This window comes from Scyliorhinus torazame, chromosome 8, assembly GCF_047496885.1.
Source record: "Scyliorhinus torazame isolate Kashiwa2021f chromosome 8, sScyTor2.1, whole genome shotgun sequence".
NCBI classification, from domain to species: Eukaryota; Metazoa; Chordata; class Chondrichthyes; order Carcharhiniformes; family Scyliorhinidae; genus Scyliorhinus; species Scyliorhinus torazame.
The window spans coordinates 206765928-206788398 of NC_092714.1; the positions used below are offsets into that span (position 1 = coordinate 206765928).

The following is a 22471-nucleotide window of genomic DNA, read 5'->3' on the forward strand; positions in this document are numbered from 1 at the left end:
GTGGGTTTCCTCCGGTGCTCCGGTTTCCTCCCACAGTCCAAAGACGTGCAGGTTAGGTGGATTGGCCATGATAAATTGCCCTTCGTGACCATAAAAGGTTAGGCGGGGTTATGAGGATAGGGTGGAAGTGAGGGCTTAAGTGGGTGGGTGCAGACTCGATGGGCTGAATGGCTTCCTTCTGCATTGTATGTTCTATGTAATCCAAAGGTGTGCAGGGTAGATGGAATGGCCACGCTAAATTGCCCCTTAATTGGAAATAAAAGAATTGGTTACTTTAATTTAAAAAAATTTTAAACTTGGATTCATGCTTATGTAATCAATTTGTTCATTCCTTTCCTGGCGACAGGTGCAAGGAGGGGTAAAAGTGAACCCTTTGCAATTTAAAATCTCCTGATTGCTTTTTAAAAATCACCAGGAGATTTAGGGCAAATCCAGCAGTCTCCCAGCCATTTTGGGAGGATTGTAAACCCGATGTCCCGAGGAGCTGTTGGGAATATCTGTGCATGCCCCCATTCCTCTACATATGACATATAGACCTATTTGTATGCCAGGATTAGCTTATACAGTTTCTGCTATTGGGAGCTTGTCTGAAATACACTAGCTGACAAAGGACTGGTGGTAGCTTGAGCCACACATGTCACTGTGTTTCTTATTCCGGCTGCTCCTGGAAGCTTCGTCCAAACTCGGAGGGGCCTTGATCATTCTGTGCAGGGACAATTGCTGCGGGATCTCTGAACTTATCCTTCATGGATCTCTGTGGCATTTTCCATAATGGCCTGCTTCATTTTCTGGAGAACTTTTACAACTGTGTTTATTGCCTCTGTAGTTGTCATTGTCACAGGTAAATATTTGGCATCCTGTAGGCCAGGCAGCCTTTGCCAACCAATATTGTCTGATCGATCCAAGACCTGGTGGACCGACGGTCAACACAGGCCAGTGCATGTTACCTGCTGCAAATGAGACAGCTTCCTTCACTACACCATTGACTGCAACATTGCTGCATGGCCATACAGCAAAGGCCCACCTGATCTTCATCCATCATGTCGAGGAGGAAAAGTGACTGTGCAACACATTGGAGCTTTTTTTTAATATTAAATTTAGAGTACCCAATTAATTTTTTTTCCAAGTAAGCGGTGATTTAGCGTGTTCAATCCACCTACCCTGCACATCTTTGGGTTGTGGGGGCGAAACCCACGCAAACACGGGGAAAATGTGCAAACTCCACACGGACAGTGACCCAGAGTCGGGATCGAACCTGGGACCTCGGCGCCGTGAGACTGCAGTGCTACCACTCCGCCACCGTGCTGCCCTCACATTGGAGCTTTTGATAATCAGCGTTTTGGTCAATGCTACTTTGCTGTTCAGCCATCTTCCTGACTGGAACTTTGCTCGGAACATGTACTTCGACGATCTTGCATAACATAAAGAACCAAGTAAACAAGATCAAATTAACTGAGGGAGGAACACATACTCCAAAATGTACCATAGGTGAACTAGCTTGTTGTGCTTATTCTAAGCTATTCCCCCTTCGCCACCCTCCTCTTCCAATTTTCTCTCCTCCCTCGTTGCTGACCTTTGCAAGAGCACCTTGCCCAAGCAGCCGTCCTTTTTGTCTGACCACGGACAAGTTACTTGACTGTACTGGGCATCCCAGCCAAGGACAATCCTGTTCTTGTGGTGAACCACTGTTATTGTTGTTCCACTGTTACTTACAGTGCTGTATGGATTCTCTGTTACTGTTTGTTCCATTGTTACTCACTGTGTTATATATTGTTGTTCTTCTGTGGCTCCGCCCCACTGGGTGTTGTATGTAGTTGACTGATCTGTAGCCCTGTGTCCAGTCTGGGTTCAGCAGCAGACAGGCTATATCTTAGAGTATTAAAACCATTACTTTGTGTCCTACAACTTGCCTCGTGGGTAATTGATGGTGCATCAATTTAATACTCTAAGATAGTACGATGGATAACTCACTCGAGCCTGAGCGATTGGACCTGAACCCAGAGGCAGCCGATGCTACCGCGATCTTCCAGCATTGGCTAAGCTGTTTCGAGACCTACCTCGACTCTTCCACTGATGCCTTCTCAGGGGAGCACAAGCTTTGGGTCCTCAACGCCCGGGTGAGCCACCGAATATTTACCCTCAGCAGAGACGCGGCCACGTACGACGAGGCGATTACACTCCTCAAAGGGCAGTACGTGAGGGTGGTAAACGAGGTGTACACCCGGCACCACCTCGCCATGAGGCGTCAGCGCCCAGGAGAATCTTTGGTCAAGTTCCTGCGTGACCTGCGGGTACTCGCCCGGAATTGTAGCTGTCAGGCAGTAACGGCAGTTCAACATACCGAGCTCCTGATCCGGGACGCCTATGTGGCCGGCATTAGGTCTTGACTACATCCATCAGCGCCTGCTCGAAGAGGGTACCCTCGACCTAAACAACACGGTGCGGCTAACGAACTCCCAGGAAGTGGCCTTCCAGAATATGGATGCCTTCACGCCCGACCACGCGGCATCCTCGTGGGCGTCCTGGGCGCAGCCATCACCCGATCCTGGGGTGTCACAAGCCTGTGCCGCGCGGCAGCCCGCCAACTCCGGGGGACCGTCCTGCTACTTCTGCGGCCAGGGTCAGCACTCCAGACAATGCTACCCAGCTCGGAACGCGACCTGCAGCGAGTGCGGTAAGAAGGGCCATTTTGCAAAAGTCTGCCAGACCCGGCCTAAAACGTCCAAATCCCGCCGCGTGGTACCTTGCCTGTCGGAACTGCACCCTTCTAACACGTCACCTGCCTCGTGTGACCCTTGGAGTCCGCCATCTTGTTCGCCATCTCCGACGCGACCCGCCACGTGTGACTCGTGGGGGCCGCCATCTTCTACGCGACCCACCACGTGCGACTCGTGGGGGATGCCATCTTGGCCGCCATCTTCGACGCCATCCGCTATCACCGACCAGACGAGCCACCTTCTGCAGCTGTCCTCCGTCACTCTCGACCAGTCTCGAGATCCCCGTCATCTCAAGAACTCCATAATGACCGTCCAGATCAACGGGCACGAGACGACCAGCTTATTTGACTCCGGGAGCACGGACAGCTTTGTCCATCCGGCTATAGTAAGGCGCTGCTCCCCCAAAATTTTTCCTGCGTCCCAGACAATCTCCCTGGCTTCTGGATCACACTCTGTTGAGGTCCGGGTGTACTGTGTCGCAGCTCTTGTGATACGTGACGTAGAGTACATTAACTTTAAACTCTACGTCTTCCCCTACCTCTGCGCTCCCCTTTTATTAGGCCTAGACTTCCAATGCCATCTCCGAAGCCTGACCTTAACATTCAGTGGACCCCTGCCCCCTCTCACCGTCTGTAGTCTCGCGACCTTTAAGGTCGCCCCACCCCCGCTCTTCGTTAACCTCACCCCGGACTGTAAGCCCGTCGCCACCAGGAACAGATGATACAGTGCTCGGGACAAGGCCTTTATCACGTCAGAGGTCCAGCGACTCCTGCGGGAAGGGATCTTAGAGGCCAGTACCAGCCCCTGGAGAGCCCAAGTGGTGGTCGTCAAGACTGGGGAGAAGCTCCGGATGGTCATCGACTACAGTCAGACGATCAACTGGTACACGCAGCTCGATGCGTACCCCCTTCCCCGCATATCTGACATGGTCAACCAGATTGCGCAGTACCGAGTCTTCTCCACGGTAGACTTGAAGTCCGCGTACCACCAGCACCCTATCCACCCAGAGGACTGCCAATACACTGCCTTCAAGGCAGATGGGTGCCTCTACCACTTTCTCAGGGTCCCCTTTGGCATCACCAATGGGGCCTCGGTCTTCCAACGGGAGATGGACCGAATGGTTGACCAGTACGGGCTGCAGGCCACGTTCCCGTATCTGGATAATGTCACCATCTGCGGCCATGACCAGCAAGACCATGACGCTAACCTCCAGCGTTTCCTTCACACCGCCAAGCTCCTTAATCTTACGTATAATAAGGAGAAGTGCGTTTTCCGCACGACCCGCCTAGCCATCCTCGGCTACGATGTGGAAAACGGAGTCCTAGGGGCCGATCCCGACCGCATGCGCCCCCTCCTGCTACTTCCCCTTCCCCACTGCCCCAAGGGCCTGAAGAGATGCCTGGGGTTATTCTCGTACTATGCCCAGTGGGTCCCCAACTATGCGGACCAACTAAGGCCCGCCCACTCATCAAATCCACCCTTTTTCCCCTGTCGGCTGAGGCCCGCCTAGCCTTCAACCGCATTAAGGCGGACATTGCCACGGCCACGAAGCACGCTGTGGATGAGTCCATCCCGTTCCAGGTGGAGAGCGATGCATCTGACTTTTCTCTGGCCGCTACCCTCAACCAGGCGGGCAGGCCAGTAGCTTTCTTCTCCCGTACCCTCCAGGCTCCGAAATACGACACTCCTCCGTCGAAAAGGAAGCCCAGGCCATTATGGAAGCTGTGCATCATTGGAGGCATTACCTGGCCGGCAGGCGATTCACTCTCCTCACTGACCAACGGTCGGGTGCCTTCATGTTCAATAATACACAGCGGGGCAAGATCAAGAACGACAAGATTCTGAGGTGGAGGATCGAACTCTCCACCTACAATTATGATATCTTGTATCGTCCTGGGAAGCTCAATGAGCCCCCTGATGCCCTGTCCCGCGGTACATGTGCCAGCGCACAAGTAAACCGACTTCGGGCCCTCCACAATGACCTCTGTCACCTGGGGGTCACCCGCCTTTTTCATTTTGTCAAGGCCCACAACCTGCCTTACTCCATCGAGGAGGTCAGGACCATGACCAGGGACTGCCAGGTCTGCACGGGGTGCAAACCGCACTTCTATTGGCCAGACAGAGTACACCTGGTGAAGGCTTCCCGCCCCTTTGAGCGCCTTAGCATCGACTTCAAAGTGCCCCTCGCCTCCACCGACCATAATGTGTACTTCCTCAACATCGTTGATGAGTACTCACATTTTCCCTTCGCCATCCCATGCCCTGACATGACCTCAGCCACTGTCATCAAGGCCCTGCATAGCCTCTTCACCTTCTTCGGTTTCCCCACCTATATCCACAGTGATCAGGGCTCCTCGTTCGTGAGTGATGAACTGCGTCAGTGCCTGCTCAGCAAGGGCATCACCTCAAGCAGGACTACCAGCTACAACCCCCGGGGAAACGGACAGGTGGAGAGGGAGAACGAGGCAGTCTGTAAGGCCGACCTCCTGGCCCTACGGTCTAGAAGTCTCCCAGTCTCCTGCTGGCAGGAGGTCCTTCCCGATGCGCTCCACTCTATCCGGTCGCTTCTGTGTACTGCCACCAACGAGATACCTCACGGACGTATGTTTGTCTTCCATAGGAAGTCCACCTCAGGGGTCTCGCTCCCGTCCTGGCTGATAGCCAAAGGGCCTGTTCTCCTCCGGAAGCATGTGAGGAACCACAAAACCGATCCCCTGGTCGAGCGGGTTATGCTTCTCCACGCTAACCCACAATATGCCTACGTGGCACATCAGGACGGGCGGCAGCACACAGTCTCCCTCCGGGACCTGGCAACCGCTGGTTTCCCACCCGACCCTCCATCATCTACCTCCATTACCATCGCCCCCATGCCTACACCGTCTCCCTCTCTGTCGACGCTTCCGGAAGAAGAAGAGGACGACACGCTCCCGGATTCAGAGGTCTCGACACCTGTGCCCACACCACAGCTGGAACTGAGGAGATCACAGCGGACGGTTAAAGCTCCTGATAGACTTAATCTATAAATTTGCTTCACCCCCGCTGGACTTTTTTTTTAACAGGGGGTGAATGTGGTGAACCACTGTTATTGTTGTTCCACTGTTACTTACAGCGCTGTATATATTCTCTGTTACTATTTGTTCCATTGTTACTCACTGTGTTATATATTGTTCTTCCATGGCTCTGCCCCACTGGGTGTTGTATGTAGTTGACTGATCTGTAGCCCTGTCTCCAGTCTGGGTTCAGCAGCAGACAGGCTACATCTTGGAGTATTAAAACCATTACTTCGTTTCCTACAACTTGCCTCGTGTGTAATTGATGGTGCATCAGTTCTCAGCATCCATATATGCACACTTTCCAGCAGAAGTCACTCAGTAGCTGATTCCACCTCTCCAAAGATAAGGGGATGGAAGGCCAGCTGCAGCGTCCTCATTGCAGCTCAGATGAGCTCTGTTAACTTGATACTGACCATGTTTTCAGCCTGAACCTCCTGGTCTTTTGACTCAGTGTCACACCGGGGTGGGGGGGCATTTACCAGGCAGGCATGTGAGCGCTTTAATTGCAGATGATTCTGCACTGGTAAAAAAAAGAACTCAGTGAAGATGTCAATTGTATTGTGATTGCGCGCTGGCAATTCTGAAAAGCCACGGGAAAATAATTATACTGCAGATATGAGATTATGCTGTGACAAAGCAACAGACTATGTTTGTGCAAACAACTGCCATTTCATAGGAGTGACACATGCTGAACGCACGTTGAGTGAAATGGCAGGGCATATGCCTCCAGTTGTTACTTATACAATGGAAAATATTTCAGACAGGGCCCCAAACTGTTTATGTGCAAAGCCACAGCTGGAGTTGCTGCAGAATGTTTATGCTGCTGCTGTATCATAACGAGGGTCCATGTACCCAAATTTCAAGCACACTTACAAATTATATTGCAGCTATCTCATTGTGAGGCAATTAATTTAGTCACGCATCACAATCATAAAAGCATCCATGAACTGACCAAATAAATGCAAATAGTATCAGCAGTTCCTATCGTGCACATTGTGTTCTCTCAGGATTAGCAGGAAGTCATCTGATAACATTAAATATGCATTAGGATTTCTGTAACAGTAAAAAATAAATATACCCAGAAAAACAGTGGATGATGTATTTTGCATAAAACAATGATGAGCAAAAGCTATGGAAAAAGAAAAATCCAGCCCTCCAGAAACTTACTATTCTGGGCACGATCTAACGGATATGTTTCTGAGTGTGGTAGCGAGCGGGAATTAGCGGGTGTTTCCTGACTGCTGACCCAGCACGACAGCAACCGGTATAATGCCAATTAGGGCCAGTAATGATGCCCCATGGGCTCCATATTGGAAATGACTGTCCCGCCAGCTAATTTGCCTGGACCGTGCCCAGCAGCTCCCTGCTAAGAAGGAGGAGCAGCACTTAAACTGTTCCCGCAGTGCAAACCGCAGACAGCACGCAGTATTGCCACCAATTAGACCAGCACCACGCTTCGGAGATGCCGACCACAGGCTTTTGGACGTGGCGGAGTCCAGATAGGACAACCTGTTCCCCCAAGGGGGTCGCAGGGTCAGCCACAGGACAGCCAGTGCCGCATGGGAGGCAGTGGCAGCGACCGTCAGTTCGGGGACCATCGCCAGGAAGACTACCACCCAGCGCCACAAGAAGCTCAATGACCTCCACTGGGCCGCATGGATGAGCTGGCATCGGCCCCCTGCCACTAGTCCCGCCTGCTACTCCACATCCCCTCCATGACCCTGCCCCAGCACACCCTGGCATCCACCTGCGCACACCACCCATCACCAGCTGCAGTGCCCCGCCTGCGACGCATGAAGTGGACGACTCACTATGCCCCCCCTCTTTGACCCGCAGGAGAAGGTAGCTGATAATAGGCGGGAAGGGGCCCAGACGGACGGCAGGGTGCCAGACACCAGAATCCTCACCCTCTACGAGGAACGGGTCCTGGAAGAGGAGGTCAGATCGGTCACCAATGTCGAGATTGGCCTGCGCCACAGAGGTGGGTATCCACCGGCCCCCAACCAGATGTCCCATCACGTGTGTTCATGCCAGACAAAATGATCCTTCCTCCCACTGACCACATGTCCGTTCTCCCGCAGGATCTCCATCTGACGGTGCCGGCCCATCATCTGGGGTGCCCCCCTCACCCAAGAGTAATCTCTGAGGACAACTCCGAGGATGCCACTGTCGGGGAATCACAGCTGTCACACCCACCCTCCACCAGCGCAGAGATCGTGAAGTTCAGAGGGGCTTGTCAGCAACACACCAGTGTGTACATAGCTGATTGGAGGAGTCCCAAAGGCTACGTGTGCAGCAGATAGCATCGGCAATGCATAGCACTGAGGATAACACTGCTAGGGTGGCAACCACAGTGGAGAGCCTGGAGCACGGTTTCAGCACCATGAGTGGTGTTATCCAAGGCATTGTTCAGTCAATAACGGCCACGGCTGGGGGCCTCGACAGCATGTCCAAGTCGCTGGGGGACATGTCCCAGTCTCAGGCGGGCATTGCCGAGACGCTGCGGAGCATGTCCCAGTTTCAGGTAGGCATTGCCAAGTCGCTCCAGAGCATGTCCCAATTGTTCTGGACCGTGTCCCGGACGGATGCAGGTGGATGTTGGTGAGGCGCTGCAGAGCGTTACCCGGTCACAGAGAGGAATCGCTGAGGGCATTGACACCATGGTGCAGACATGGGGAGATGCCAGCATTTTCAGAGACCCCTCACACCCAGGCATTGCCCTCTTCCAGACCCTTCCATCAGGCAGAAGATACAGAAGTCTGAAGACCCGCACATCCAGGCATAGGAACAGCTTCGTCCCCACTGTACTGGACTCCTCCAGTCCCTGTAAGAGCACTCAACACCCTATGCTGCTCTTGCTCAAGTATCTGCTTTGTTTAGCCCTTGTTCTGCACTGTAACCAATCACTATTTGTCGATGTACCATTTGTCTGTGTACTCTGTCGATTAATCTTTTTGTCGACTATGTATGTACTGTGTACATTCCCTTGGCTGCAGAAAAATACTTTTCACTGTACTTCGGTACATGTGACAAATCAATCAATCCCCCAAGCCTCCCGCCGTTATGCTTTCTGCCTTCTTTCAGGGTACCATCCAACGAGCCGGTTGTGCTGGGGGACCTTGCCTTGCATGTGTACTCCCGGTCACAGCAGGGGCCCCTGGGCACTGGACCCCAGGTCCCCACTGGAAACGATGCTTGGACCGGGCGCAGGTCCCCTCCCCGATCCACACACCCACCCTCTGATGACAGGGATCTCCTCCATGTTGAAGCCCAGCTCTTGGGTGTTTGATTGTTGGCTGCTGCCCTTGTGGTGTTGATACCTTGTAGCCATCTAAAATGGCCACCTGCAAAGGACCATGGGAATTGTGGTCAACTTGGACACAGACAAGTACACAGCCTCTGTGTATTGTGCAAAGAAGCCAACCTGACTGAAACCTGCACCCATTAAAAGTCAATCACCGTTTCCCCCAGGACAATAGAACTCGAATCAAGGAACGGCAACAGTAGCAAACTAGCCGGCGCCACTTCCCCCTATTTGAAAAGGCCTACGTGCCTGGGACAATGACAGCTGGAACCCGCCCAGCCACCGAGGTATCCGCTCCTTAATTGGCCAGGATCAATGAGGGTGATCAAAACCCTATCGATCCATTGGATCGGGAGTTAGGACCACCCAAAAGGGCACAAAAGAGAAGAAGGATAAGAATCCCTGCACACTAGGGATCGGCCTCTTTTGGACCGGCCTGTGTGCGACCAATTGCAGCATATCAACCGGCCAAGTTCAAGGACCCACGATCGCTACCTGAAGGACGAGCCCAGCTGAGACTAACCTGACGACTTCCAACCAACCCACGTGGACACAGATAAAGGCCTTATCTCCCGCACAGAACCGGTTACCCTGAAGTTAAGTAAAGGTCATCTTAGTTATTTTGTCTAGTTTAGTACATAGCCGCGTGAATCATTGCATATAGAAATAAGTCTTGTGTTTGTTAATAAACTGTCTTTTGAACTAATATACTGGTTGTGTGGTCATTTGGTCAATATAAGAAACATCTTGTGGTTCACACAGAAATAAAGAAGTCAACAGCCTCCAGTGTTCAGGGAAAGTGACCAAGTCTCACAGTCTGATTGGGATGCCAGGCAGTAACACCCGCCTGCGAGATGGCATGTCAACCCACAGGAACCCACTTGGGAGCTGTGGAGTGCTCACATTACCAATATTGCCAATTCCCTATTAGTGTTAGCCTTCAGCTGTGCGGCCAGAGAATACACGGTCAGTGGGGGTTAAAGTGACCTGCACCGTATTACTACAGATGGTACACTCTCCTGAGGTTGTTCGCTGGGATGGGACAGGCAGCAGCTGAGGTTGCCCCTGGTGTGGGTGTACAAGATCCGGGGCGGGGGATGGATGTCGGACCAGCGGGCGCTGAGCCCCTCTCCTCCCAGCCCCCACGATTGCAGCCAACACTCCCCCAGCCAGGCCTGTTGCCCCAAGCCGCAGGGAACTCTTACCCCTGCCCCCGGGCTGATTGCCCGATTTCTAAAATGGTTACTTACCTCCTCCGATCCCCTCCAGCAGCCATTTCGCCAGCTTCCCGTTCTTAAATGGGTGTGCTAAAGGGTGTCCGCACGAGCGCTAGCTGGGGAGCCGGTTAGACCACGGGAGGCTGTTAGATAGAGGGTCCTTCCCATTAATTGGCTGGAGATTGATCTTAATTGGTGAATATTGATTTCCCCCCCATGCCACAGCAGGATCCAGATCTCGCAAAGCGGGCAGGTTAGATCGGAAACCGATCAGCGCCCGGCGCGGTTCCCGATTTCGGAGTCCCACAATCTAACCCGCTAGCTCGGATTCGCGTGTGTCGCGGCCGTTAGAGGGCGCCCAAAGTGTTTCATTTTTAACATAAGTATGAAAACACTCAATATTTTCTGCACAAGGACTTTATAAATTGCGACACGGAGATTTGCTGATCTGTCAATTCATTTTTAAAAGCCGGAAACCTGAACTTTTTGTAGCTATTGTTCTACGAGATTGTTATCTTTTGATTCAAAAAGCATTCAAATCTATTAATTTGCATTAAATTGTGTTGTTAGCCAACCTTTCCTGTTTCTCATCTTTGATTTTTTTTTTTTGTGCGGTTTCTTTGCTTATGTACTGAGATATCCCACATGGTTGTTCGCCTAATCGTAAACCTTACACAAACTACCAACCCTGTCTGTTCCATTCTCCATGTCAATCAACCATTTTTTCAAGGCTTAAGATCTTGTCGGTCGTTGTAAAAAACCCACTAAGATTCACTAATGTCCTCAGGGAAGGAAATCTTGTCATCCTTACCTGGTCTGGACTATATGTGACTCCAACAACACAGTAATGTGGGTGACTCTTAACTGCCCCCTCAAGGGCAATTAGGGATGGGCAATAAATGCTGGCACAGCCTGCGACGTCCATTTCCCATGAACAAATTTTTTTAAAAAGATATTGGCCGGAATTCTCTGGCTTTTGTTATCATAGATAGATCATAGAATTTACAGTGCAGAAGGAGGCCATTTGGCCCATCGAGTCTGCACCAGCTCTTGGAAAGAGCACCCTACCCAAGGTCAACACCTCCACCCTATCCCCATAACCCAGTAACCCCACCCAACACTAAGGGCAATTTTGGACACTAAGGGCAATTTATCATGGCCAATCCACCTAACCTGCACATCTTTTGACTGTGGGAGGAAACCGGAGCACCCAGAGGAAACCCACGCACACACGGGGAGGATGTGCAGACTCCGCACAGACAGTGACCCAAGCCGGAATCGAACCTGGGACCCTGGAGCTGTGAAGCAATTGTGCTATCCACAATGCTACCGTGCTGCCCCACGGGAATTCCCTATTCCCGCCGGCAGTACACACCCACCCGCAGGTTTCTCAGCGGCGCGGGGTGGTGTCGGTGGGAAATTCTATTGACGAGCGCTGGGAGTAGAGAATCCCACCACCAAGAAACACACAGCTGGGGTACTGGAGAATCAAGCCCATAATTTTCACCGTTTACCGAATCTTCCTTTGATTTGTTACTGTGGGCATTTGGACTCGGGGTTTACACAGCTTACCATTTGACGTCATTGGGGCTCCAACATTTGCAGTACAACATGCATAAAAGCAAAAAGAGAGAGGATATCACATTCCTTAGTTTTCAAAAATATTACTGGTCCAGAATAACTAATTGCATTGGCCACATCCAATCTTCATGGTGATAAAATTTGATGTATCAAAAGAAGTAAACCTTTTTTCCGTCAGTGAGCTCTGAGCAGAATCTAAAATTGGGAAGTTGAGGAAAATAATTCAAAGCAAAACATCTCTCACAGAAAGACTGCCACAATCCTGTGTGATGAAATCAACAAATCTGGAGATCTTCAGAATGATTACTCAGTCCGTACAGTTAACTGCAATAAAAAATAAATGGCATTTATATAGCACCTTTAACGTGCTCCACAGGGCATTAAAAATAACATTTGACATCACACTACATAAGATGATACTAGAGCAGGTGACCAAGCGTTTGGACAAAGGGATACGTTATAAGGAGAGTCTTAAAGGAGGAAGGCGAGGTAGAGGTGAAGGGGCTTACAGAGGGAATTCCAGAGCGCAAGGCTGTGGTTTCCAACTTGGAGCGATTTAACATTGGGGGATGATCAAGAGGCTAGAATTAGAGGAGGGCAGAAACCTCTGGAGAGATTTGGGGCTGGAGGAGAGATGAGAAAGATTGGGATGGATGAGGCTATGGTGGAATTTGAAAGCAAGGATGAGAATTTCAGTTGTAAAATGCACCATTTTTAACCTTGTATTTACAATTTTGCTCTCCTCAGGTGATGCTCCTTTCCAATGTCAGTTGTGTAACGCCAAATTTAAAATCAACTCCGACCTAAAGAGACACATGCGCATCCACTCTGGTGAAAAGCCGTACCAATGTGGCTTCTGTGATTACCGCTGTGCTATGAAGGGCAACCTCCGATCTCACATCCGTGTAAAGCACAGCATGGAGAACACTTTCAAGTGTCCACATTGCGATTTCCAATGTGGGAACAAATCTACACTGCGGCAGCACATGAGAACCCATCAACCAGATAAGCCGATAAAATGCTTGCAGTGCAGCTACTCCTGTGCTAGTAAAGGATCTTTGAAGGTACATGAAAGAATTCATTCTGAAGATAGACCTTTCCGGTGCAAATATTGCTCCTTTGATTCAAAGCAACGTAGCAACCTTCATATGCACCTAAAAAAACATGATATAGGTAAGGATAAGCTGAATGCAGGGAAGAAAGATGTCGATGGGCAAAACCAAGGCAGTTCACGGTTAGTAGTTAAACTGGATGCTAAAAAGCCTTTCAGATGTGATATGTGCGAAGCAAGTTTTGTCAGAGAAGATTCACTGCGCAGCCATAAGAATCAACATCGTGATTTGTCCCACAGCAGTGACAACAATGCACTAGCAGTTTTACAGCTGCAGATTCATCAAGAGAACCAAACCATTGTTCCTTCTGTGTCAAATCACCTTCAGCCAAGGTCAGTCGCATCCTTTGGTAAAGGAGAGGTGAAGATTATAGTTAGCCATCAGCTGAATCCAGCCAACAGCATTGTTCAGACATCAGGAAACGAACATCATACAATAAGAGATACTGCGGTGTCTGATTCGAGCCACCAGAACAGGGATGGTGTGACCTCCAGTAACCAGTTGCAACTGTTGCAGCAGGTCAGTTTAATTGCTCCAACCCAACAAACAATATCGCAGAATGAAACGGAAACAAACTCATCTTTAGAGCAGGCAGCCACTTTACTTAGCCCCATCGATTCAAGTGCTACTGACAGTCTCCATCAGGCGCTAATGCAAACCACAGCTGTTGCCAACCAAGCATCTTCAAACAGCCAGTCATTCATCACTACTTCTACAATCAACTGCTCAGATCTAGATGGCTTAAATGCCCTAATGCAAGAGGAAAGCAGGGATGTCACTGTCGTTAGTGATGCTAGCCAGACTGTTGCAACCTCCTCCTCATCCTCCACATCACCCATCTTCTCTTCCCCATCTCCTCAGTCGCAGGGACCAAAACAGACCTATCCTATTGTTCCACCCGAGGCTCCGTCCAGTGTGACCTGCTCAGTATTACAGATTCCATCTCATAATTCTTCAGCTGTAGGCTTCCCCTCACAGCCCATGGAAACAAACAGCCTTTTGGTATCCAGCATCGGCATCAGCACTTCAGGAGTGATTATACAGAGTCTGCCAATGGTTGTTTCAACAACGCAGCAACAACCAACTGATGACCCGCTCTCTGAGAGGACGTTCTACACTGATTCCAGTGCTACCACAGCCTTAGTGCTGCAGGATTCCACACAGCTTTCCGATAGACAAACAATGCATCTTACCTCTGGTGGAGGCAATGCACAATCATCCTGTTCCATAAGTGAGACCCAAGAGTGGACAATGTGAACTTGTTATGTTCATCTAGATTCTGAATATGATTTTGATTGACTAAAATGCAGCGATGCAGCAGAATCTAATGCTTGTTGTGTTCTGTAGACAGCTATTGTACTCTTATTTGGGCATGATGGTCTTACACAGATCATTAAGATGAAATCATTGCAAGAACAAATTATTTCATTAATAGTCATCTGTGATTTTAAACTAACTTCATAGCTTTGATGATAGTTAACAGAGATCATTCCAGTCTGAACCTTAGTTAATATTTGAAAATATTCACCACTGTGAGAGTGGGTGCTTCATCATCCTAAGTACCTAATGGTAAGGGTACATTGCAAAATAAAACGATAAGCAAAATTGTTAGTAAATCACATCCTAAACTATGAAGTCTCTTTTGGCTTTCCAATGATTGAATAGCTTGTTGCTGAAACAAACCATTCTGAGCGGGGGTTGGAGGAAGATGGACCCCAAAGTTGTGATTTCAGTTCGTATTGAGTCAACAAGCCTTAACCGAATCAGCAACCTCGGACTCTAGAAGAGTTCCCACCCAGATTGTTTTCTTCTGCAGGGAAGAAAGCTGTGTGTGTGGCTATCACTGGAGTCATGATTTGCCCATACAAGGAGCACAAAGTTAGCCTGCAGATTCAGCAAATAATTAGGAAGGCAAATGGCATGCTTTATTGGAAGGGGTTTGGGGTATAAGAATAAGGAAGCCTTGCTGCAATTGCTACAGTCCAGGGATATGCATGTTAGGTGGATTGGCCATGCTAAATTGCCCCTTCGTGTCCAGGTATGCACAGGTTAGGTGGGGTTACGTGGATAGAGGGGAGGAGTGGGCCTAGGTAGGGTGCTCTTTCAGAGGGTCGGTGCAGACGCAATGGGCCAAATGGCTGCCTCCTTCTGCACAGTAGGAATCCGTGATTCTAATTGGTGAGATTACATCTGGAGTACAGTGCGCAGTTCTGGTCTCCATACCAACAGAAGGACATGCTTGCCTTGGAGGTGGCACAGCGAATGTTTACTAGATTAGTTCTTGGGATGAGAGGGTTCCCCTATGATTTTTTTTTTGTTTGTTTATAAATTTAGTGTACCCAATTCATTTTTGTTTTCCAATTAAGGGGCAATTTAGTGTGTTCAATCCACCTACCTTGCACATCTTTGGGTTGTGGGGGTGAAACCCACGCAAATACGGGTAGAATGTGCAAACTCCACATGGACAGTGACCCAGAGCCGGGATCGAACCTGGGACCTCGGCGCCGTGAGGCAACAGGGCTAACCCACTGCGCCACCATGCTGCCTGGGTTCCCCTATGATGAGAAGCTGAGTAACGTGAGCCTATGTTCTCTGGAGTTTAGAAGAATGAGAGATTATCTCATTGAAACACTTAAGGACTGAGAAGAGGAGAAATGTCTTCACTTAGGGTTGTGACCCTTTTGGAATTGCCCACTCCAGAGGATTCCACATGCTCTGCCGTTGAGCACATTCAAGACTGAGATGGGCAGATTTTTAATCTCTCAGGGAATTAGGGGATATGAGGGTCAGGAAAATGCAGTTGAGGTAGAAGATCAGTCGTGATCTTATGGAGTGGTGAAGCAGGTTAGGGAGTCGAATGTTCTACTGCTGCTCCTATTTCTCATCTGATGAACTCACAGTCATATGTTGATGCTGTTTGTTTACGGTCTAGGCTCACAGATGCAAAATGTTCTTGGAGGCCAAGTACCTTCGCTCGGTCTTCATCCAGCATGAATTAGTTGCATCAGAAGGAGAGCGAAGTTTGAAGAAGAACAACAGTAGTAGTCTTTGTCAGACCCTGCCCCGATATTTGACTAGCTGTAGCAAAGAAAGCAGTACAAACTATACCACCTCGAGGGAAGCAGCATTGGAGTATGATGGGGAAAAGGCTGTAAACATTCCTCCAAATTATGTCTTTTAATCTTCAATCAAATCTAATTAATAATGCAGTTGCTCGCAATCATCAGATTTAATTCTGAACGAAAGTTATCAAACCCAGTAAATTATAGCAGCCAAATATTTGACTGTCCTTGAGACAAGAGATCACATATTGAATTGATTAATAAGTTGATCTCATAAAATCAGTAAGCATAACCAACTAACATTGCAATTTAGTTGAGGAGCATCTTGCATATTTTTAAGATGGTAATTTGTATAATTTCTATGGACAAGTCAGCAAATGCCACGGACAATAAAAATGAGCTGGTAAAAGAAATATAATCTTGTGGGTCTTGCCTTATCACTTAAGCATTTTTCCAAAATTGAGAGGTTCACTGGAGTCGTTATGAAGTGTTTTATTTAATACCAGTGAAGAGGGAAAGGAAACAACCCGCAATCAGCAGCTAGGACTGATCACTAAAGGCATGATATATTCAGAACTTTAAACATGGACAGAATTTTCTGGAACTGCCCTTCTTAAAAATGAACATTAAAGGCTGCTAAGAATCAGGTGGCTTTTAAATTTTCTGCATCGAGTCAGAAACAGCTCAAGCCTCCGGAAAGTTCTAAATTAAATGACCATGGGTGGTATGCATCTCTTGAATGAACATACCAAAATTAAAAGTGGATTTCACACCTCTCATTACTTATGGACTTCCCGAAATTCCGAATCAATAGACTCCCAGACCTATTGGGCTGGATTCTCCCATTCTGTGGCTATGTCCTCACACCGGGTTGGGAACGGTGACGTTTTCCGCTCGAGAATTCGGCACAAAATGGCCACCGATCCACCATTTGGCTGGGGGCTAGCAGCAAGGCAGCGTAGAACACCCGGCTCTAGCTGCCGATATGGCCCGGAGAATTGCCGAGTCCGTGGCTATGCATGCGCACGGCGGCGGCCTGCAGCGGCCGTGCCGTGCAACATGGCACCGGCCGCGCACAGATACGGCCTGTAAAATAGTGGCCCCACCCTTTCGCCAGCTCGCAAGCCCTGGACCACCACTCAACAGTGCCCCCAGTACCTGACAAAGTCCACTCGGCTCGCAGATCGGCCCTTCCCTGACTGTAGCGACCCTGTACTGAGTTTGCATCTGTCACGCCGAGTTCCCGACGGATGATAGCACACGCGACCAACGCAGTCGGGAACTCGTCCGGTCGGGGACGGAGCATCGGGGGAGTGGGCCCCGGCAACGAACTGATGCCGTACATACGCCGCTTTGGAAGGGGCGGAGCGGCACGAAAGCGGCGCCACCACCGTTTTTGTCAGGATTGGGTATTCTGCCCATCGCCGAAAGCAATTTCGGCGTCGCCGACCGGACAACCAGCCTATTGTTTCTGAGCTTGATATATTAAAACAAAGAACTGCAGAATCCAGTTGAATAATAAGTAGGTGTGAATGGCCACCACCCATTCCTCACTATGTAGCAATGACTTCAAATTTCAAATCGTTCTGGGTGAATAATGAATAAACAATCTTTCTTTCTTGTTCTAAGCACCAGGGAGAAACCAGTCTGCAAACAGTACAGCAAGAAACAGCATCAGGAAAGGCAGCAACATTTATGCCATAAGACCATAAGACATAGGAGCGGAAGTAAGGCCATTCGGCCCATCAAGTCCACTCCACCATTCAATCGTGGCTGATTTCAACTCCAGTTACCCGCTCTCTCTCCATAGCCCTTAATTCCTCGAGAAATCAAGAATTTATCAACTTCTGTCTTAAAGACACTCAACGTCCCGGCCTCCACCGCCCTCCATGGCAATGAATTCCACAGACCCACCACTCTCTAGCTGAAGAAATTTCTCCTCATCTCTGTTCTGAAGTGACTTCCTTTTATTCTAAGGCTGTGCCCCCGGGTCCTAGTCGCCCCTGCTAATGGAAACAACTTCCCTACGTCCACCCTATCTAAGCCATTCATTATCTTGCAAGTTTCTATTAGATCTCCCCTCAACCTCCTAAACTCCAATGAATATAATCCCAGGATCCTCAGACGTTCATTGTATGTTAGGCCTACCATTCCTGGGATCATCCGTGTGAATCTCCGCTGGACCCTCTCCAATGCAGTATGTCCTTCCTGAGGTGTGGGGCCCAAAATTGCTCACAGTATTCTAAATGGGGCCTAACTAATGCTTTATAAAGCTTCAGAAGTACATCCCTGCTTTTATATTCCAATCCTCTTGAGATGAATGACAACATTGCATTTGCTTTCTTAATTACGGACTCAACCTGCAAGTTTACCTTTAGAGAATCCTGGACTAGGACTCCCAAGTCCCTTTGCACTTCAGCATTATGAATTTTGTCACCGTTTAGAAAATAGTCCATGCCTCTATTCTTTTTTCCAAAGTGCAAGACCTCGCACTTGCCCACGTTGAATTTCATCAGCCATTTCTTGGACCACTCTCCTAAACTGTCTAAATCTTTCTGCAGCCTCCCCACCTCCTCCATACTACCTGCCCCTCCACCTATCTTTGTATCATCGGCAAACTTAGCCAGAATGCCCCCAGTCCCGTCATCTAGATCGTTAATATATAAAGAGAACAGCTGTGGCCCCAACACTGAACCCTGCGGGACACCACTCGTCACCGGTTGCCATTCCGAAAAAGAACCTTTTATCCCAACTCTCTGCCTTCTGCCTGACAGCCAATCGTCAATCCATGTTAGTACCTTGCCTCGCATACTATGGGCCCTTATTTTACTCAGCAGTCTCCCGTGAGGCACCTTATCAAAGGCCTTTTGGAAGTCAAGATAGATAACATCCATTGGCTCTCCTTGGTCTAACCTATTTGTTATCTCTTCAAAGACCTCTAACAGGTTTGTCAGGCACGACCTCCCCTTACTAAATCCATGCTGACTTGTCCTAATCCGACCCTGCACTTCCAAGAATTTAGAAATCTCATCCTTAACAATGGATTCGAGAATCTTGCCAACAACCGAGGTTAGGTTAATTGGCCTATAATTTTCCATCTTTTTCCTTGTTCCCTTCTTGACCAGGGGGGTTACAACAGCGATTTTCCAATCCTCTGGGACTTTCCCTGACTCCAGTGACTTTTGAAAGATCATAACTAACGCCTCCACTATTTCTTCAGCTATCTCCTTTAGAACTCTAGGATGTAGCCCATCTGGGCCCGGAGATTTATCAATTTTTAGACCTCTTAGTTTCTCTAGCACTTTCTCCTTTGTGATGGCTACCATATTCAACTCTGCCCCCTGACTCTCCTGAATTGTTGGGATATTACTCATGTCTTCGACTGTGAAGACTGACGCAAAGTACTTATTTAGTTCCTCAGCTATTTCCTTGTCTCCCATCACTAGATTACCAGAATCATTTTGGAGCGGCCCATTGTCAACCTTTGCCTCCCGTTTGTTTTTAATGTATTTAAATAAACTTTTACTATCATTCCTAATGTTACTGGCTAGCCTACCTTCATAATTGATCCTCTTTTCCTTATTTGTCTCTTTGTTATCCTCTGTTTTTGTAGCCTTCCCAATCTTCTGACTTCCCACTACTCTTTGCCACATTATAGGCTTTCTCTTTTGCTTTGATGCATTCCCTAACTTCCTTTGTCAGCCATGGCTGCCTAATCCCCCCTCTGATAACCTTTCTTTTCTTTGGGATGAACCTCTGTACTGTGTCCTCAATTACTCCCAGAAACTCCTGCCATTGCTGTTCTACTGTCTTTCCCACTAGGCTCTGCTCCCAGTCGATTTTCGTCAGTTCCTCCCTCATGCCCCTGTAGTTACCTTTATTTAAATGTAACACCTTTACACCTGATTCTACCTTCTTTCTTTCAAATTGGAGATTGAATTCTACCATATTATGATCACTGCCTCCTAAGTGTTCCCTTACTTTAAGATCTTTAATCAAGTCTGGCTCATTACATAACACTAAGTCCAGAATGGCCTGTTCCCTCGTGGGCTCCATCACAAGATGTTCCAAAAAGCCCTCCTGTAAACATTCAATGAAATCCCTTTCCTTGGGTCCACTGGCAGCATTATTTACCCAGTCCACCTGCATATTGAAGTCCCCCATGATCACTGTGACCTTGCCTTTCTGACATGCACTTTCGATTTCGTGGTGCATTTTGTGCCCCCGGTCCTGACCACTGTTAGGAGGCCTGTACATAACTCCCATTGTGGTTTTTTTTCCTTTGTGTTTCCTCAACTCTACCCACACAGATTCCACATCATCTGGCCCTATGTCGTTTAGTGCTATTGATTTAATTTCATTCCTAATTAACAAGGCAACCCCGCCCCCTCTGCCCACCTCTCTGTCTTTTCGTTAGGTTGTGAATCCCTGGATGTTTAAATGCCAGGCCTGAACCCCCTGCAACCACGTCTCTGTGATGCCTACCACATCACACCTGCCAGTCACAATCTGGGCCACAAGCTCATCTACCTTGTTCCGTACACTGCGCGCATTTAAATATAGCACCTTTAATTCCCTATTAACCGTCCCTTTTTGTTTTCTTAGTGTGGTGGACCTTGGTTTACTGAGCCTTTCCATACACTGTGTCATATTTTGTGGGATGGGGACTATCGTAACCTCTCCTGAGTTCTGTCCTTTCGTGCTTTTTTGTATTCCTAAGCAGCTACGCTTCCCACTGATTACTTCACCTCTTGGTTCCTTGACTTTCCCTTCCCCCTCAATCTCTAGTTTAAAGTCCTATTGACCACCCTATTTACTCGTTTCGCCAGAACACTGGTCCCAGCTCGGTTCAGGTGGAGACCATCCCAACGGTATAGGTCCCCCCTGTCCCAAAACTGATACCAGTGTCCCATGAAAAGGAACCCCTCTTTCCCACACCACTCTTTCAGCCACGTGTTAACTTCCCTTATTCTTGCCTCCCTATGCCAATTTGCACGTGGCTCGGGCAGTAATCTGGAGATTATGACCCTTGAGGACCTGTTTTTTAATTTGAATCCTAGCTCTTTATAATCTCTAAACAGGTCCTCTTTCCTAGACTTGCCTATGTTGTTGGTACCGACATGGACCACAACAACTGAATCCTCCCCCTCCCTCTCCAGTATCCTTTCAAGCTGGTCCGAGCTGTCCCGCACCCTAGCACCGGGCAGGCAACATACCATGCCTTAAAACTAAAGACAGCAACATCTTAAGTTACACCAGGAGAGGAGGCTTTGCAGTCTTATCCCTTTGCTGAAAGAAGCAGTAGGAGTGGGAGCTGGGTTTTCCAGACATATGGGATTCCCAGTTGTGCAGGATGTCATTGACTGCTGACATGTGGCTCTGCAGCACACACACATTAAAGTGGGGATGTTGCGCAACCACTAGGGCTACCACTCCCTGAAAGTACAGTTGATTGGCAACAATGTACAGATAATAAAGCTGGTGAATGTCTGCAATTCTTTTGTCTTGCTTCAGTCAGCCCTTCTCTTTTGGCCAACATAATGAACCAGATCTGGCTGCTTGGTGACAGGGACTATCACTATTCCTGGCTTTTAGCTCCCCTCTGCCATGCGGCCATATCTGGTCAACACTCCTAAATGGAAGTTCTGTTGCCACCAGGATCGTTGTGGAGGAAATCATGGATGTTGTTTCACTCAAAGACACATGGAGAAGTAAACCGTGGTTTCAATCAGCTTAGAACTGAGCCTGCCTGTGACCGGTACAACACTGAAGGCGGCCCGCAGGTCGGCAGCTCTTATACTTCCTGTAAAGGGGGTGGAGCCATGGGCAGAGCCTGTACATGCCCCAATATATCCCCTGTGGGTGAAGCCACACAATGGCCCATAGGTAGAGCCCACAGGGTTAATAACATAACACAGTGCACTGGTGAATTATCGGTAATTAAACATTCACCACATTCACCCCCTGTTTAAAAATGAAGTCCGGCGGGGGTGACGGGCTCATAGATTCAGTCGGTCCGGTGCCCGGATCGTACGTTGCGACCACCGAAGCACTGGTGTTGCAGCTGCTTCGGGTGGCTGTGGAAGTGGGTCCGGAGCAGGCACAGGCCTGAACTCCTGGAGCAGCTCTTCCGGAGCTTCATTCCTGTGGACCGGTGCGGCGGGTGGGAGGGAGCGCGGGAACCATAAAGGGATGGGGGCGCTGAACATGGGGGGTTGGACGGGACATAGTGTGGGGGATGCAGTAGTGGGAGTGGTGTTGGAGCCTGTGGGCGCCAGGTCCCGGAGGGAGACGGTATCTTGCCGGCCATCGGGGTGTTCGACGTACGCATAGTGTGGATTGGAGTGCAGGAGCTGGACCCGCTCTACCAGGGGGTCGGTCTTATGGCTCCGAACATGTTTTCGGAGGAGGACTGGACCCGGTGT

At 49.1% G+C, this 22471-nt stretch overlaps 1 protein-coding gene across 1 annotated transcript in view; it reads left to right on the forward strand.

The window, feature by feature from the left end:
• zfp64 (zinc finger protein 64 homolog (mouse)) overlaps positions 1-16464 on the forward strand; it is a 109461-nt gene extending 92997 nt beyond the window's left edge. Inside the window, exon 6 of the mRNA XM_072514708.1 lies at positions 12620-16464. Within this exon, the coding sequence (XP_072370809.1) occupies positions 12620-14241 (1622 nt within the window). The 3' untranslated portion in view covers positions 14242-16464. The remainder of the gene's footprint in view (positions 1-12619) is intronic.
• The last annotated feature ends 6007 nt before the right edge of the window (positions 16465-22471 follow it).